This window comes from Malaclemys terrapin, chromosome 2 (assembly GCF_027887155.1).
Source record: "Malaclemys terrapin pileata isolate rMalTer1 chromosome 2, rMalTer1.hap1, whole genome shotgun sequence".
Lineage (NCBI taxonomy): Eukaryota > Metazoa > Chordata > Testudines > Emydidae > Malaclemys > Malaclemys terrapin.
Window position 1 is genome coordinate 186,498,400 of NC_071506.1, and position 16,351 is coordinate 186,514,750.

Here is a 16,351-nt window from a genome sequence, read left to right on the forward strand (position 1 = left end):
GCAATGTAAAGTAATGTAATGTAATGCTGTTCAATGCTTTTATCTAATACTCTGTCCTTTTCTTTCCCTGACCCTGTTGCTTCTCCTTTCACAGTGCTCCACACCCAGGGTCCTATTGATGGCAGTCTTTATGCTAAAGTGAGAAAGAAGAGCTCTTCAGATACTAGCATCCCCAGTGGAGCCCAGGGGGTTCCTGTGACCAGCAGCCCTGATCACAGTGACCATACTCTATCTGTCAGCAGTGATTCAGGACACTCAACAACTTCTATAAGGACGGACAAGACCGAGGAGCATCCAGCACCGGGAATCAAACGGGGCTTGAGCCCACAAGAGAAGGCAGAGCTGGACCAGCTACTTAGTGGCTTCGGCCTAGAAAACTCAGTCAGTCCCCTCAAGGATATGACTGATGCCCAAAACAAGTACAGTGGGACTCGCCACATAGTGCCAGCTCAGGTTCATGTGAACGGACACACCAAACTGAAGGATAGGGAGACAGATATTCTGGATGATGAGATGCCCAGCCATGACCTTCACAGTGTGGACAGCATCGGGACACTGTCCTCCTCTGAAGGGCAGCACTCAGCCCATCTTGGAAACTTCAGCTGCCACAAGAGCAGTCAGAATTCGCTGCTCTCAGATGGCTTTGGAAGCAACACTGGAGAGGACCACCACAGTGCTCTGGCCCCTGACCTGGGAATAGGTGTGGACCCCCTGTATGAGAGAGCATTTGGAAGTGGTGAGCCTAAGCAATCCCAGCAGCTGCAAAGGAATCCTCCTGTTTCCGCTCAGCCTCAGGCTTATGGCCCTAGTAACTACTCTACCCAGACTTGGGTGCGCCAACAGCAGATGGTCACTGCTCACCAGTACACCTACTCCCCCGAGAGTGAAGTAAGGCTTGGCATTCCTAGCACTGTAGAGAATTCAGGCAATGTGCAGAGCCAGCCCAGAATCCCTGACACACCCACCCGGGGATCCAGCAGCAGAGACGCTGTGCAGCGGGGGATAGGGACTGTGCCAAGTTCCAGTGAAGTGGCAGAACACCCAGTGCCCGAGGCTTTTAAATCCAGATTAGTAGCTGAGAAAGACACAAATGGCCTGGCTTTAGGAGTGAATGCCGAGGACCTGCCATCCTCTCCTACTCTGGATATCGACCAGTCAATTGAGCAGCTGAATCGGCTGATCTTGGAACTGGACCCTACATTTGAACCTATCCCGACCCGCATTAACACAGTCTCCAGGGACACGAGTCAAGTGAATGGCTTCACCAGCCCTGATGGGGATGGGGGAGGGCTCAGCGTGAGCCCTGGGTTCCGTGAGAAAGGAGAGGTCACAAACAGGAATCTTTCCCGGCATGGTAAGTTATTTTAATAATACATGCATGTAATGCTTTTCCCAGCATTTTTTCTTTTGATATCGCACAGCAGGAACGGAGGACATTGCTTATTACTTTCAGATGATTGCCAGTGTGAGATAGATTATCTCTGCTACCCTCTTTTCATAGTGATCTGTGGAATGAGGGGATGAAACTGAATAATCATTCATCTTTTTTTTTTTTTAAATATTTTTTTCCCCCAAAGATCATAAGTGCCTTCGGAAGCTGCTCTTCTGAGTTTTTTTTTTTTTTTTCAAATGTAATACTCCTGAACAAAACCTAATTGTTCTGTAGAGTTCCGTGGAAGAGCCGCAATAATGATTGTTGCTGTTCCTCTTCTAAGGGGGAGAATTAAAAAAATGGAAAATCCTATTAATTACAATGTGAGGCAGTTTTGTGGAGTCATCAGCAGTAACACTGAAGTTAAGGTTACATTATAATTTCCACATAAAATGAGATGGAAATTCCTCTGTTTTATGTATTTCTGAATTAATTTCATCTCCAAATTTGGCACAATAACACTTCATGGCACAACTGAAGTTCCTGTGAATATTTTCATTAAAATACCCTAATAACTTCTGCAGATCAAATATTTTAAAATGCTCCCTTTTTTGAAATTTTGCTCTGTATTTTTTTCTTTGGGTTTCCAGTAGTTTAACAACCCCATGCATTACCTCTGGTTTTCACCTTAACGTGAACACAAAAACCAGTTACTTAAAGAACAAAATACAACACCATTCTTCCTCATTATATCACCTGAATAACAGTACTAGAATAAACAACAGTGCAAAATGATAAACACGATCATAGCCTATTTCTATTTAGTAACCAACTAATTCCTTCTATTAACACAATACGTAAACCTGTAACCATCAATTAAAAATCTACACCATACACACTAACTAACCATCTACTTTAGTTTAAGCCCAGTCTGGTATTCTGAACAATTAGAAAAATGACCATACAACTCCACATAGTTGCAGTTCAGTGTTACATGTTTTGTGTGGGCGTGGAGGGCAGAGGTATTTGTTTCGTATGGGGTGGATGTTGGTGAGGTAATGTGGAGGAGATGAAGTCATGGTTGCACGTTACAAGGGCTGTCTAAAGACTAGGGATTTCTTGGCTTTTTTAAGGTTGTGCTGGTGGAAAATTTATCTGGGCAACTTTAACTAGATTTCAACACAGAACTTTTGTTCAGGGAATATCTTAGACTGAAATACATTTGTCTGTAATTGACTTGAATCTTTAAATGCTCAGTTCAGTGCAGAAATTAAAAGTGAGATTTGCCCATTAGAAACTATGCTGCACTTTGATATTCAGTGGAGCCAGTGAAGGGGAAGAGAGAGTAGGATAAAATAAGCCACCCATTTTTATCCTTTGATTAAACATTTGTGCCTAGAAAGAATTGTTTGGTTTTTGCTCATGACTTCTAGTACTCTCAGAAAGGAAAAAGGAGTCAACATCGCTGCATCACATGTATGAAGCCAGATAAGCGTTTTGCCCACTACAGGTTGTACTTGGCGGAAGTGAAGTCTTTGGTGGGACATGTTCTGGAAGTGGACATGCAATTAAAGAAGATGAAAAGTTTAAGCATAATGGTTACTATATGTTTATAGAACTCACACCGATAGTTAGTTACAAAGAGGGAACGTAGAATGAGCACAGTGATAGGAGTCAGAAAACTCATAATCATGGCTTTACCACACTGTCGGAGAAAAACAGAGTTCTCACTATTTGTTTAGGTACAGCAAGTCAGATGCTTTATTAACTCTCACAATTGCGCAGAGGGAGAGAGCTAAGCAGGTCTCTCAACAGGTAAACAATTACAGCAAGCATTTATACCTTTTGTTACAGACAATAATGAGCAACAGTTGCATTTTGTTTACACATAGGTCATTCTGATATCTTGTTTTGCTCACTAATGTAGACTCTTAGTCTACATTCCATATTATCTACACAAGGTCGCAACAACTTCTCACACAGTTCTTTCCCACTCGCCTCACACATTCCTCGCTTCTACAAATCTCGCGTTATTAGGGTTACAGTTAGCCTAACTCTTGCTAACGAACTGTCATGCATTGCATCCCCTTCCTGTCAGTTCTTTCTCTGCTTCCACAACACTAACATGCAGGCCTCTAAGAAAGTCGTTTTTCTCTGCCATGTCTAAATGAAGAATACATTTTTAAGCTACCTCACTGGGTTTTGTACATCCTCATTAGATGTTTGTATTATACTGTGCTTTGAACATACAGTTATATGTACTGAGGCTGTAATCCACTTCCCAAGCATGCCAGTGAAAAGGCTCCCTTCAGTTGATTTAAATGAGAATTTAATCAGTTCCTATAAGACTGTTCTAGTAAGCACAATTTATAAACTAAAAGAAACACATTTAAAGTGCTGCATAAGTGCCAATTGTTATTACAATCCAGCTGTTCTTAGCATTCATTGATTTCCTTCTGTAACCTCAACCTGCACCCCAAAAGTAATAATTTTATGCATTCCACCTGAAATATGTGTTCTTGTGATCAGACACATTTAGGAGTATCATCTAGCATTTTGTTCACAGTTCTGTTATGTGTTCAACACCTTAGCAGACGGTAAACAGAATAGTCAAATATTGAATAGTTTTGGTGCATGTGTTTTGTTGTTTGTTTCAGGGAGGAACCATGTTTTGGGGGGAGGGATAGCTCAGTGGTTTGAGCATTGGCCTGCTAAACCCAGGGTTTGTGAATTCAATCCTTGAGGGGGCTGTTTAGGGATCTGGGGCAAAAATCTGTCTGGGGATTGGTCCTGCTTTGAGCAGGGGGTTGGACTAGATGACCTCCTGAGGTCCCTTCCAACCCTGATATTCTATGGTGTAAAATTTTTTTCTCTAATTGCACAGGATCAGCTGCGCCCACCTTTCACAATTCCTGATTTTCTAATTCTCTTTGATAGGGCCAAAATAAGCAGCATGAATGATTTGGGTGCGTGTCTAGACCTGACCGCTCCTCGAACAGACACTTGATTTTATTCCCTCTTCCCTCAATTTATATCGGTTGTAAATGTAGGTAGGTGTACAATACAATAAAAGAATACGTTATCGGAATGCAAACAAAATACCTGCCAAACCCAACTCCCACAAACTCTCTTTAAACAACCATCTCAGCAAAAGCCTAGGTAAATACTCCTTGCAGCATGTCCTGAATGTCAATGAATGCTATTCTTTGAAACAATAATTGCATTGCCCCCAGTCCTCAGACTAGGGAGCCTCACCATCAGCATCCCAGCTGATCGCAACTGTTCTGTAGTGCCAGGGTTGCCAACTTTCCGATTTCAGAAAACCGAACACCCTTTCCTCACCCCCTGCCTCGCCCCTTCTCCGAGGCCCTGTCCCTGCTCACTTCATCCCCCTCCCTCCATTGCTCGCTCTCCCCATCCTTGCTCACTCACTCATTTTCACCAAGGTGGGTAGAGGGAGGGGGTGCGGGCTCTGGGAGGGAGTTTGGGAGCGGGAGGAGGCTCAGGGCTGGGCAGGGGGTTAGGGTGTGGGAGTGGTGCGGGCTCCGGGTGGCGCTTACCTCTATAATATTCTACGCTTATTGTAGTTTCCAAATGGTCTTCAGGTACTCCACCATGTAGAACATATTGCAGAAATCCAATGTGACTATTACAATACAAAGAAGTACTTAACAAAAATTATGCATAATTTACTACAGAACTAGTAATACTGGATTTATCTTCTATGCGATCTAGAATTTTTCTTTTTCATTTGTTCATATTTAAAAGAACAGGAAATAAGACTTTAAAGTTGAGAGGTCTAATTCCAAAACTTCTGTCGAGGTTTGAGAGAGAATTCATCCTCAAGTTCTCATTGTTCAGCATCAATAGCTGCTCAAATCTTCCTTTACAGAGAGTTAGAAAAGATTTTCAAAATACCCTTTGGAACTGTCCATTATACATATATGGGACTTAATTAAAAACGATAATGTTTCAGGTATGTTGGGTCTCAGTGCTCCTCACTCTTCTGGATTCGTTGGCAAGGTTGGGATCAGATGATACTATCTTTTCTTGTTGTGGGTTCAGATTTTGGATCAATGAGTGATTTTCAGATCATCACTTCGTGTTATTTAAATGGGTTGTTCTGATGGAAATATGGCAAGCGGGAGAGGGACTGGATGGCTCAGGAGACTGCTAATGGCCAGAGACTTTCTATCTCATTGGCCTAAATTCAGCCCATAAATGTAGTGACTGAAAGATGTTAACATCTTTCTTCTTTTAACTCTGTGAAATGAGTTGGCTACTTTAGCGCACTTTGTCTCCAGTACATAAACACATACAAAATCGTCACTAATTCACAGCAAAACTGGATGGCAAAAAGGCCAAATATTTATTGGCCAGTGAATGAGACTCAACTGCCCTTTAGATCTTCATTGCCTTAATTTGGAAGGCTCCCATTGACTATGGGCTTTGAGTCACCTTGTGTGGGCGAGGAGACTTGAATATCTGGGTGATAAAAAGGGTTAATGGTTACCCCCCTGCCTTCAAGACTAGACATAAAAATTTGGACCCAGATGTAGACCTTGTCTGTACTACAATTTCTGCCAGAATGGCAGCATCACCGAGGAGTATGAAAAATTCACACACCCCAGGGCGACATAGCTATCCCTATTCAGGCAAAGCTCCCTAGTGTAGCTGCAGCTAAGCCAAAAGAAGAATTTTTCTGTTATGCTGTCCGGCCTGTAGGGAGAGCACTGCTCACTATACTTAAGCAAAACAAGCTGCATGGGCCCCAGGTTTCTGATCGTTTCTGATTCCCACTAGCTGCGACTCATGGAGGGGGAATGAAGATCAGGCTCACAGTACACTGATGCAGGCCTGTTCCTTCCTTGCTGTCATCTTGTCTGAGTCCAGGTTCAGTACTGCTGTTGTACCCAGCCCCCTTCCAGGCTTCAGTGTTTCCCTCCAAAGACCTAGCAGACAAATCTGGAGAGACAGGAGGAGAGGAAATAGAAGCGATTGATTTGGGATGGAGAGAACTGACAAGTCAGGACTGAATGGTGACTGAATGAGGTTGTCTGGAAGGATGACTCACTGAGAATATGCAGTGACTTGGCAGGTGCAGGGGTGAATGGGGTAGAGTCAGGCTTTGTGTAACTGAGTTGGGGGGGGTTGAAGAGTAAGTGAGTGGAAGGTCTGGCATGTGTATGAGAAGTAGGTGTGAAGTGTGCATGAAAAAGAGAATGTGAGTGTCAAAAAGCATGTGAAGGTGATCTTGGATGGGGGGGCTGACCTGTGTGCACACACAGACACACACACACACTCTTCTCTAAATTCACTTTCACACACTCATGGACTGACACACACTCACTCTTTCACTTATTTATCCTGGGGTACTTTCTCTCTCAGACACGTACTCCTGGACGCATGTACTCTCTTTTGCGCACATACAAACTGCTTTACAGAAATTTAACTTCTTTGTTCACTAGCTTTATTCAGGCAAATTAAAAGCAAACTCTTGCTCACCTCTTACTTGACTCACTCCATATCTCTTTTGTAAGATGTTATGGTTTCTTCTACTTCAATGATTTAAGAATTAACTGACAAAACGGAACACATGTCTCTGAGCTGCACAGTCAGCTTCCAGGGAAAAGAATGCAATAGCTGGGTTTGATCACCATGATCGAGAGAAATTTCTGTGCCTGTCACCATGTGTAGGCAGGTATGAAGAAAAAACAAGTATAACTGCACTCCTTTTTAAGGGTAGATGTTCTAGAGCAGCTGTCAATGTAGTTATAACAGTTTTCCCCGTATATGGGTTATTGCTTTCTCTGAGCATACTTCCTGGAGTCAGCCTTGACTGATCAGTGTGGGCCTGCCATGTGTAACTAGTGGAGGAGTATGACTTCTTGTTCTCCCAGGGAACTTTTGCTTAGCTCGGTTCTGCAAAGGTCAGAATTTAAAGAAGCCCTAGAGAGGTGAGGCAGCTAATTAAATAGAAAATGAAGTTTAAACTAAAGAAAACAATGGGTGGCAACAGCAGAGACAAGCATGGCATACTATTGGATTGTCTGAACAGATCCTCCCCTCAAAACCTAGATGCAAACTGAATAATAATGAAGTAGCTAATCATCTGATTACCTGTGTCTGGAACATCTTCAGAGGCCTTTGGATAATGGAAAAACATAGCTTTGAAGGTAATCCAAATCCTTGTGTCATAAATCCTGCTACAGTGTATTTATTACAGTAGAGAGAGAGAAATCCTTTCACATATATGTATTTTTTTTAAATAACGTTTTGAGCTATTCCAAATGTTTCCTTCTACTCTGTTATGTGTAATGGGAAAGCAGCTTGGCCCATCTGAAAGGTTTTTCAAAGTGACAGGAGAATGTGGCATATCCAAATATGATGTCTAAGGCTTTCTGTATGGGTGTGGATGTTACCGTACAAGCGCTGAGATATTGTACATCCCACAGACTAATATTGGTGCCTGATTCTGACCTAATTTACAACGGTTGAACTCCATTGACTTCAACTGAGTTACTATAGATTTACATTTGGTGTAAGATCAGAATTAGTATGTTACTATGCAAATATTGGTCATTAATTTACTCCTTAAAGATCAACACAACTAAATAAGACCGCACAGTAAATCTTGTAAGGTAAAGAGATTTTAGAGATTGCAGTAGTTATAATTATCTGATTTTACGTACGTGCTGATTTTTTTTTTAACACAGTGCTATCTGTGTTATCGAATTTATTTCCTTTTCTAGATACAGGAAAGTAGAATCCCTTTGTACTACTTAATATACTATCATAATTGTGGTGTCTTGCATATGACTGTGTGCTAACTGATTATAAATGTTGACTTAAATGGCAATCCACTGTACAGTCTGTTATAGGTGGATAAGCATTCCTCTGATTAAACTTGTTAGTAACACATTCCAGCATTGTATATCTGTTTACTAGCCACTGTGACATATCCTGCCTATGGAGAAAATTGGTCCTGGTACATTTCAGATTAGTGAATTACTGAGAGTTAAATCCTTGTCTACAGAGTCTTGGTGTAGAATAAAAAAGAATAGTTTGACTTGCAAATCATTATGAACTGTGCTAATGGCATTTTTATAAGTGCAAACAGAAAAAAAAAATTCTGGCTATGGCATAAACTGTTCAGTTTTAGAAAGGTTATCACAAACCTATATACAAATTTCACAGACACAGTGCAATGTGCTCTTCTATAGAGTCAGTCCTGATTAATCCATGTTTGAGATGATATTTCTCTCCGACTGTGAATCTGGAGATTTTAGTGTTTAAGCAATGTATATATTAATGGCTTGATCCTTTCAGTCTTATTTGAAACGAAGAGGTCTGTTCTCTTTCAGTATCCATGAGTAACTCTCATTCATCTTAATGATGAGTTACTGTGGCTGCACAGATAGATGATGGAATAGACTCCCATTGTCTAAAGACGATAGTGAAGTCTTTAGACATTGGGAGTCTATTCCAGGTTAATAATGGACTATTATCTTTTGGCACAAGCAGGGGTGCGCAGGGCCATACACTGTAGAAAAGAGCACCGTGGAAGAAGGTTGATGTGGAGGCAGTTCCTGTAAACTCTCCTTCTCCAGGTGTGTGGAGCAGCAGCCTCCTGGCAGCATAGCTCTTGTGCCAACAACGGTAAATCTACCTCCACAGCAGAAAACCTCAAAATTAGATCTCAAAACTGGTGATCCACAGGGATGTGCTGGCCGCTGCTTTCTGCAGCTCCCATTGGCTGGGAACAGCGAACCCCGGCCACTGGGAGCTCTGGGCAGCCATGCAAATGTAAACAAGCCATTCGGCAGCCCGCCAGCGAATTACCCTGATAGGCCACAGGTTACCCACCACTGATGTACTAGAAGAGAAAGACAAGTTTTCCTTGTCAACTCCCAATTGATTTCTCAACTTTGAATTAGTCCAAATGAAGAAAATATTCTTTCTGTGCATGTAGAAGAGGCTATTGCTGTCAAAATCTGGCTTAGCACTTCAACAGGTTCTGGTTCCAGGTGTTCGGCTAGTGACTTCCACCAGTTCAGTGGGGACTTTCTTTAAAATATCATCATTAAACATGTACTGCTTGAATGGTTCACCCCCAGCCCTGAAATTTGTTACAGTTGGCATTATTGATGGGTAATTATTAGATGCAAAGCATCTTATCATAGCAGCATCTTCTTCAGCAGTTAGGCATCTACTTTGGCTTGAGAATATTGGCAAGAAAATTAGGTGGAATAAGGACTTGATCCATCCACTTCTTTATTGCCTGCAATTTAACTTTGTTGTTTGGTATTTCTTTCTTCAATGGCTTTTCAAGTTCTTTCCAAATTTCAGCAGCAGCAGTAGTACAGCAGCAATCCTTCTGCAGGGTGTCCAAGGCGAGGGAAATAGGTTTCGGTATAATCCGCAGATCTTCTACATTTCTCTTTAGTCCCATGTTGACTACTTTGGCTGTGATCGTTCCATCTATTTTGTCACTATTTTCTTCACAAGTTGTCATCAGAATAGGCCTGTTCTCAGTATGTAGCTCAAAACAGTCAACCCCTGAATTCCATTGTACATCTTGGGGGAGAAATCCTCTTGTTCTCTTTTGTGAATCTGAAGCAAAGTGGTTGTTATTCTGAAGTATTTTGCACTATCAACAACATTTTCCTTTATTCCTGCAGTTGTACTTAAGTCTTTGGCTAAAAGTTACATCAGATGAGCACTGTACACATATAAGTTTCAAGTTCCCTTCATTATCATCATCTTCTCAGCTTTGTTATATTTGCATGATTGTCTGTTACAAAGCTACACACTTGAATTTTTGTCCACAGCTTGTTATAACCTTTACTGCTACTTTTAAGTATTCTGCTGTGTGGGCATTTCTTGATGTACCAATTATTACTGTAAGATAGACAACCCCATCTTCTGCTGTCACACAAGTACACATTACTGAATCATTGTGTACATTGCTCCAACTATCAAGACTCAAATTAACTAATTTCCCATTAGTGTTTTTTGCATGCTGATCCATTTCCTTCTCATAAACTGTATCTAGCAACCTGATGGCAATATCTGCTCAGCCCGCTGGAGCGTAGCCTGGTCATAATGAACGAACCATGTCAATCAAATGTTTGTTCTGAACAAGACAAAAGGGAAAATGTGTTGCATAAATGAACCAAAATTTCTTTTAATCTATGGAGTCTTGATGGAATTTGCTGGTCCTGGTTACGAACTCATCCATGGTTTTACTGGATGATGAAGAAAGTCTTTATTTTTATTTTTTTTAAAAGGTAGTTCATTGTCTATTGTATGTTTAGTTGCCGCACTACTGTGGTACCGGCAGCTGACAGATGTAGGCGTTGAGATGATGGATGTCATAATCCCTTGTGGCTATGCTGTCCTCTGAAACAAAATAGGAAAAAAAAATCACTCTCTCACTGAATGTTACTCATTGTACTGCTTTAGAAAAGTGAGATTGTAAATGAAAGGTTCCTCTTACTGTATCTGTTTGTACCACAGTTTAAAGGATATAATTCATTTCAAACCCAGCTTTATAGGGAAAATAATTAAATAAATCACAGGGGTTATCGATCTAAATATATTTAAACCGTTATTTCTAGCAACATACCAAACAGCTTGGGAGGGAAAATGGCATTTTTAAAATGGTTAAAATTCATAAATGCCTAATCAAACTTTACTTTTGAACATGAAATCTTCGCCTAGGATGTGTAATTATACTGAGCAATAAAAATCACTTCAGAAGTCCAGCAGTACCAGCAAAAATTGAATTGTTAAATGCTGTCACAACAAACTAACATGCCCATTATATTTTGAAATTCAGAAGTAATCGACACAAAACATAAATGTATGACAATAATCTAAGTGGTCATTTAATCGTTTAGTAGGCAGTCCATAAGAATGGTAGAAAAATAAGTTTACTGACTAATCCACACATGTCCATGTGATCTTCAAAGTCATTGCCTTCTGAGGAGCATTTTTCATACTCTTGGTTCATTCTGACACCCAGGCCTTGCATCTCTTTTGTTGCACTGCTTACATTTTGCACATGTACCTCCTTTACCCCGGGGCACCGTAATTTCTTGAAAATATTCCCAAATAGGGTCTTTTTTACGACCTGCAGCCACGGCAGGTTTTTTCCCCGTTTCCCAGGTGCTGAAATCAACGCTAGAGGCAGCGTGCACTCTGAAGAATGTTGTCCCTTCTTCGCATAGCTTCCTGCTTGAAACCACGGAGTCAAAAAACCTTGCAACACCCAGCCATAGAGTGTGAACACACTGGCACAATGAGTAACAAAGCCATTCCTTCAAACTTGTCCCAAACCTGGAGTTCAGAAGTCAAAAGGGTTCAATGAGAGATTTCATTGCCTTTTGGTTCAATGATTAAGTTAATAAATTGGGGGGGGAGGGAGGAGTTGGAGATAATTAACCAAAGACATAGTCAGATATTCCATCCATCTCCTGTGAGCCTAGATAAACCTGGCAGAGAGCAGAGAAAAAGAGAATTCCAGTTAAACAATATATTTACGTGTTAGTAAAAACCCTTCATTAGACTGACCCCCACCCCAAAATCTGGTAGTGGCCCCAGCATATTTTAGATTGTTCTGTAGGCCTAAATTATGGCATCCTTTCTGAACAGCCCTATAGCCTGGAATTTCTGCAGTAGCCGTGCCCCTAACATGCTCTTTCTGCCAACATAATCCCTCTATGCCAGGGCTTGTGAGAGGTCCTCAGAAGGCAGCCACATGGCTGTCTTCCATGCTTCCTATGCAGAGAGGCTCCTGGGCTGCTTTATGCTGTTTTGGCCCTTTTACTCAATATATAGGTGCTGGAATGGGGGTAAGGGTGTCATCCAAAATGTGTGAGTGTGTGTTTGAACTTCAGGACACATGGTAAACTGATATTTATCTACAATCAGCCACACCTTAGGTTTTTGATATACTACCTCCTATGAGAAGTTCTGTTGCTTGATTGTAGTCAAACAGATGTCAAGATAAATTTTAATTTGTGTTTCACTATTGCCAAAAAAAATGTTAATTGTTAGACATTACCATTGTCTGCTGTGAAAGGACAGTGTTAAAATTATTTAAAATTTCCAGAGAGACTTATTTTTTGAATACTGCTTGAGAAATAAAAGTAATGTACTGAGTGAGCCCATTGTTGAAACAGTGGGCACGGCTTCCTGAGCTCCATCAGAAAGGAGTTATCCGTTTTAATTTTTATTAATCCTAGTTTGCTGTGTTTAAACTCCAAAATCCATCTACCACCTTGACATTTTAATAATACAGCCCTTCACACATTTGTCCAACAGGGCAGGCAGCAAATGATTTTTATGTGCTGAATGAGTATCTTGTCCAAAGAAGTAATCAGTTACATCCCATTTGTGCCTGGGACCATGGACTTTACATATTTATTCGTTTGATTTAGAATAAACCAACACCACATGTACATAAGCTCTGTTCACCTTGCCATTTACTTTAAAATTACAGTAACTCCTCACTTAAAGTTGTCCCGGTTAACGTTGTTACGTTGCTGATCAATTAGGGAATCTGCTCATTTGAAGTTGTGCAATGCTCCACTCTTATGTTGTTTGGCTGCCTGCTTTCTCCACAGCTGGCTGCCTCCCTACGCCCCCACCACCACCACCACCACCATCCCCACAGCGCCTCCCGCCCGCCGGCAGACCCCATGGATCAGCTGGCTTGCAGCGTTTAGGAGGGAGGAGGGAGGGCTCAGTGCGCAGGCTTCCCCTGCCTCCTGCCCGTGGCAATCAGCTGGCTTGCAGCGTTTAGGAGGCGGGGGCAGGAGCGAGGACTTGGCGTGCAGGCGCCCCCTCCCTCCCCTGCCTACTGAACACCACAAACCAGCTGATTGCCCCCGGCAGGAGGCGGGGGGGAAGGAAGGGGCGCCTGCACGCCAAGTCCTCGCTTCTCAACCTCCCTCCTGCCTCCTAAACACTGGAAGCCAGCTGATTGCCGCGGGCAGGAGGGAGGGGGGAGTAGCGTGGACTTGGCGTGCCTCCCACCTCCCTCACCTGCCTCCTGCCCGCGGCAATCAGCTGGCTTACAGCAGAGCCATAACTAGGTATTTTGCACCCGAGCCCCAGGGCCAGCTCTTCGGTGGCGGGTCCCACAGTCCCTCTCAGAGGGAAGGACCTGCCGCTGAAGAATGAATGAAGGGGCGGTGGTAGATCCTGTGATTTTGGGGGATCAACTCATCATTTTTGACTGCTTGGGCTGATAATCTTGCTTCCAAGAGGGTCTTTGGTTCCAGTCCAATTCCAATCCAGAGAGGGACTCCCAGGTTAAGAGAGCAGGGAGGTGCTGGATATCGGCAGTGGCCCCTAGGGATCAGCATGTGTCCTGAGAATGCTGGGAGTTCAGGTTTGCAGGGCAGGATCGGGGTGGCAGGTTTGTAGAAATTTTGGTGGTGCCCAGAACCCGCCCCCGCCCAAACTCCGCCCCCCACCCACCCAAGGCTCTGGGAGGGAGTTTGGGTGAGGGAGGAGGTCTGGGGTGTAGGCCCTAGGTTGGGGCAGGGGATTGGAGTGCAGGCTCTGGGAGGGAGTTTGGGGATGGGAGGGGTGTGGAGGGCTGGGATGCAGGGGTGAGGGTAGTGGGTTGTGATTGCAGATGAGGGTTTTGGAGTGTGGGAAGGGCTCAGGGCGAGAGTAGGGGTGAGGGCTCTGTCTGGGGCTGGGAATGGGAGGTTTGGGGTGTGGGAGGGGCTCAGGGCTGGGGCAGGGGGTTTGGGTGTGGTGGGTGAGGGCTCTGGCTGGGCCTGGGGATAAGGTGTTTGGGCTGTTGGAGGGGCTCGGCCAGAGGGTTGAGGGTGCGGTGGAGGGGTGAAAGCTCTGACTGGGGGTGTGGGCTCTGAGGTGGGGCAGGGCTGGGGATGAGTTTGGGGTGCAGGCAGGCTGCTCCGGGACAGGGGCCAGAGAGGAGGACTCCCCCCAGCCCTTTCCCTGCTGGCAGCAGCAAGCTCTGGGGGAGGAGCCCCCCTTTCGTGCCCCCCCAGGAGCACACTGTCACTGCATGTGCTCCTAGGGCCCCTCTCAGGTCCAGGAATCTCCCTTGCCTCCCCCATGGTGGGTGCCGGGGGGCGTTGGGTGAGCCCCCTCCCCTGCTGTTGCCCCTGTCAGTAGCTTCACTGGGGGTGAGGGATGGAGCTGCCTCCTTGCCCAGCATGGGGCAGGAGCGGTGACTGCGGGTGGGGGGCCCCCCTGTGTTGCTGGAGGGTTCCATTGGAAAATGAAAGGGTCTGAGGGGGAAAGGCAGGCTCAGAGTCAGTCTGCCCTGGCAGTCAAGATGGGGGGCACTTGGACTCTGCGGCAGCAGTTGCTGCAGGGAGGCAGCATGGAGTTGCTCTGCTCCGGGGCCAGGAAGGGGTGGGGGGGAGCAGGTCGGGCCGGGAGACACTCGGGGGGGGAGGGGGCAGCAGGTGGGGCTGGGGGGGAGATCACCTGGTTATAAATATCTCTGTGCCTGCCAGCAGCTTTTTATTTTATTTTTCTCTCCACCGCTTTCTGTGTCCGCCCCTAGCTTTGTGTGCCCACTTGTCTCACTTGCCTCACCCTTGTTACCGCACTGCTTGCAGCGTTCAGAAGGGAGGGGAGTGAGCGGGGAGGAGCGAGGACTCAGCGTGCAAAGTAAAGGGGGAGGAGGTGCGGGGGGAGAAGAGGTGGGTCAAGGGTAGGGGCTTAGGGGAAGGGGTGGAGTGGATGGGCCGAGGGTTGAGCTCCCTGCCCCTGGCAAAATCAGTGCCTGTGCTTGCAAGAGGAGCAGCCGGACAATCCATCCTCTTCCACTCTCTGACTCCACCACCTCAACGAAGCTTCATACTCAGCAGTGATGATTGTAGTATTAAATTGTTTAAAACTTATACCTGTATTACATTGCTTGTTTAAAATGTATATAATGCCTTTTGTCTGGCAGAAAAAAATGTCCCTGGAACCTAACCCCCCCATTTACATTAATTCTTATGGGGAAATTGGATTCGCTTAACGTCGTTTCACTTAAAGTTACATTTCTCAGGAACATAACTACAATGTTAAGTGAGGAGTTACTGTACACAAAAATACTTTTCTATCAAGCAGCAGCACATAATGAAGTGCTAATACCCCCACATATTGGCCTATAGCACAGTCCACCTATATATGTTTCTAATATTGTAATTTGAGATAATAACCATTGTGTTTTTTTCATTAAAGATTGAAACTGATGTAAAGCTGCCTTCTGTTTAGAATTACTATTGGGAATAAATGTGTTAGCTCTTACAGTTTGGAAGTGAAAGCTTTACCTTCATGGTTCCACTGTAAGTTCTTACTGCTCTTATAAGCCTTCTAATATCGTTTAGCTTTGTAAAAACTGATTTGCTATTGGCTAAAGGCCAGGTCTGAAAATTGAACTGCTTTCATCTCTGCATTTTGAACAGTAGGTATAACTTTGTGTTAAGCAAAAGCAGAACATCTAGTAAATACTGTATGTTCCACATATCACAGCTTAAATACTAAAACACCTTGCTTTTTCTAGCAGCTGTTCATTATAAGATAAATCACATGGACACTGAAATGAATTTTAGGATTAAGTAATTATGTGTTAGACAATGCAGTTTAAAACTCCAAATTTTGGCTATGGAAGCAGAACACAGTCCGTTTAACCAATTTAATTTCTTTTTCATACGTCTGATACAGCCTTCTTATTTTGTTCCTGTGTAATGAGAATCCCATACAAAAAGAAAAGCCAGGTTGGGAGTCCTCTAAACGTCAGGTTTACAGTACATGTGTTAGTCTGGACTCTTTTCTAATGTGTGATGCACATTGCATAGTTTTGTCCAGACTTTTTACTAACACAGATTCTGGAATCTCTTGATATTTAGTCTACAGGTCAAGATTCCTTTCCTCTGTATCACAAGTTTGGTGTGTTCTATCTCTGTGTTGCTACCTTTCTGGGTAGGTGTGGAT

General features: G+C 43.7%; 1 protein-coding gene across 8 annotated transcripts in view; it reads left to right on the top strand.

Annotated features, from left to right (window-relative positions):
- TNS3 (tensin 3) overlaps positions 1-16,351 on the top strand; it is a 434,958-nt gene that overhangs the window by 327,785 nt on the left and 90,822 nt on the right. For all 8 annotated transcript variants that reach the window (XM_054019057.1, XM_054019050.1, XM_054019049.1 and 5 more), the window contains one exon: positions 95-1,354. In XM_054019057.1, coding sequence (XP_053875032.1) covers positions 95-1,354 — 1,260 coding nt within the window. The remainder of the gene's footprint in view (positions 1-94; positions 1,355-16,351) is intronic.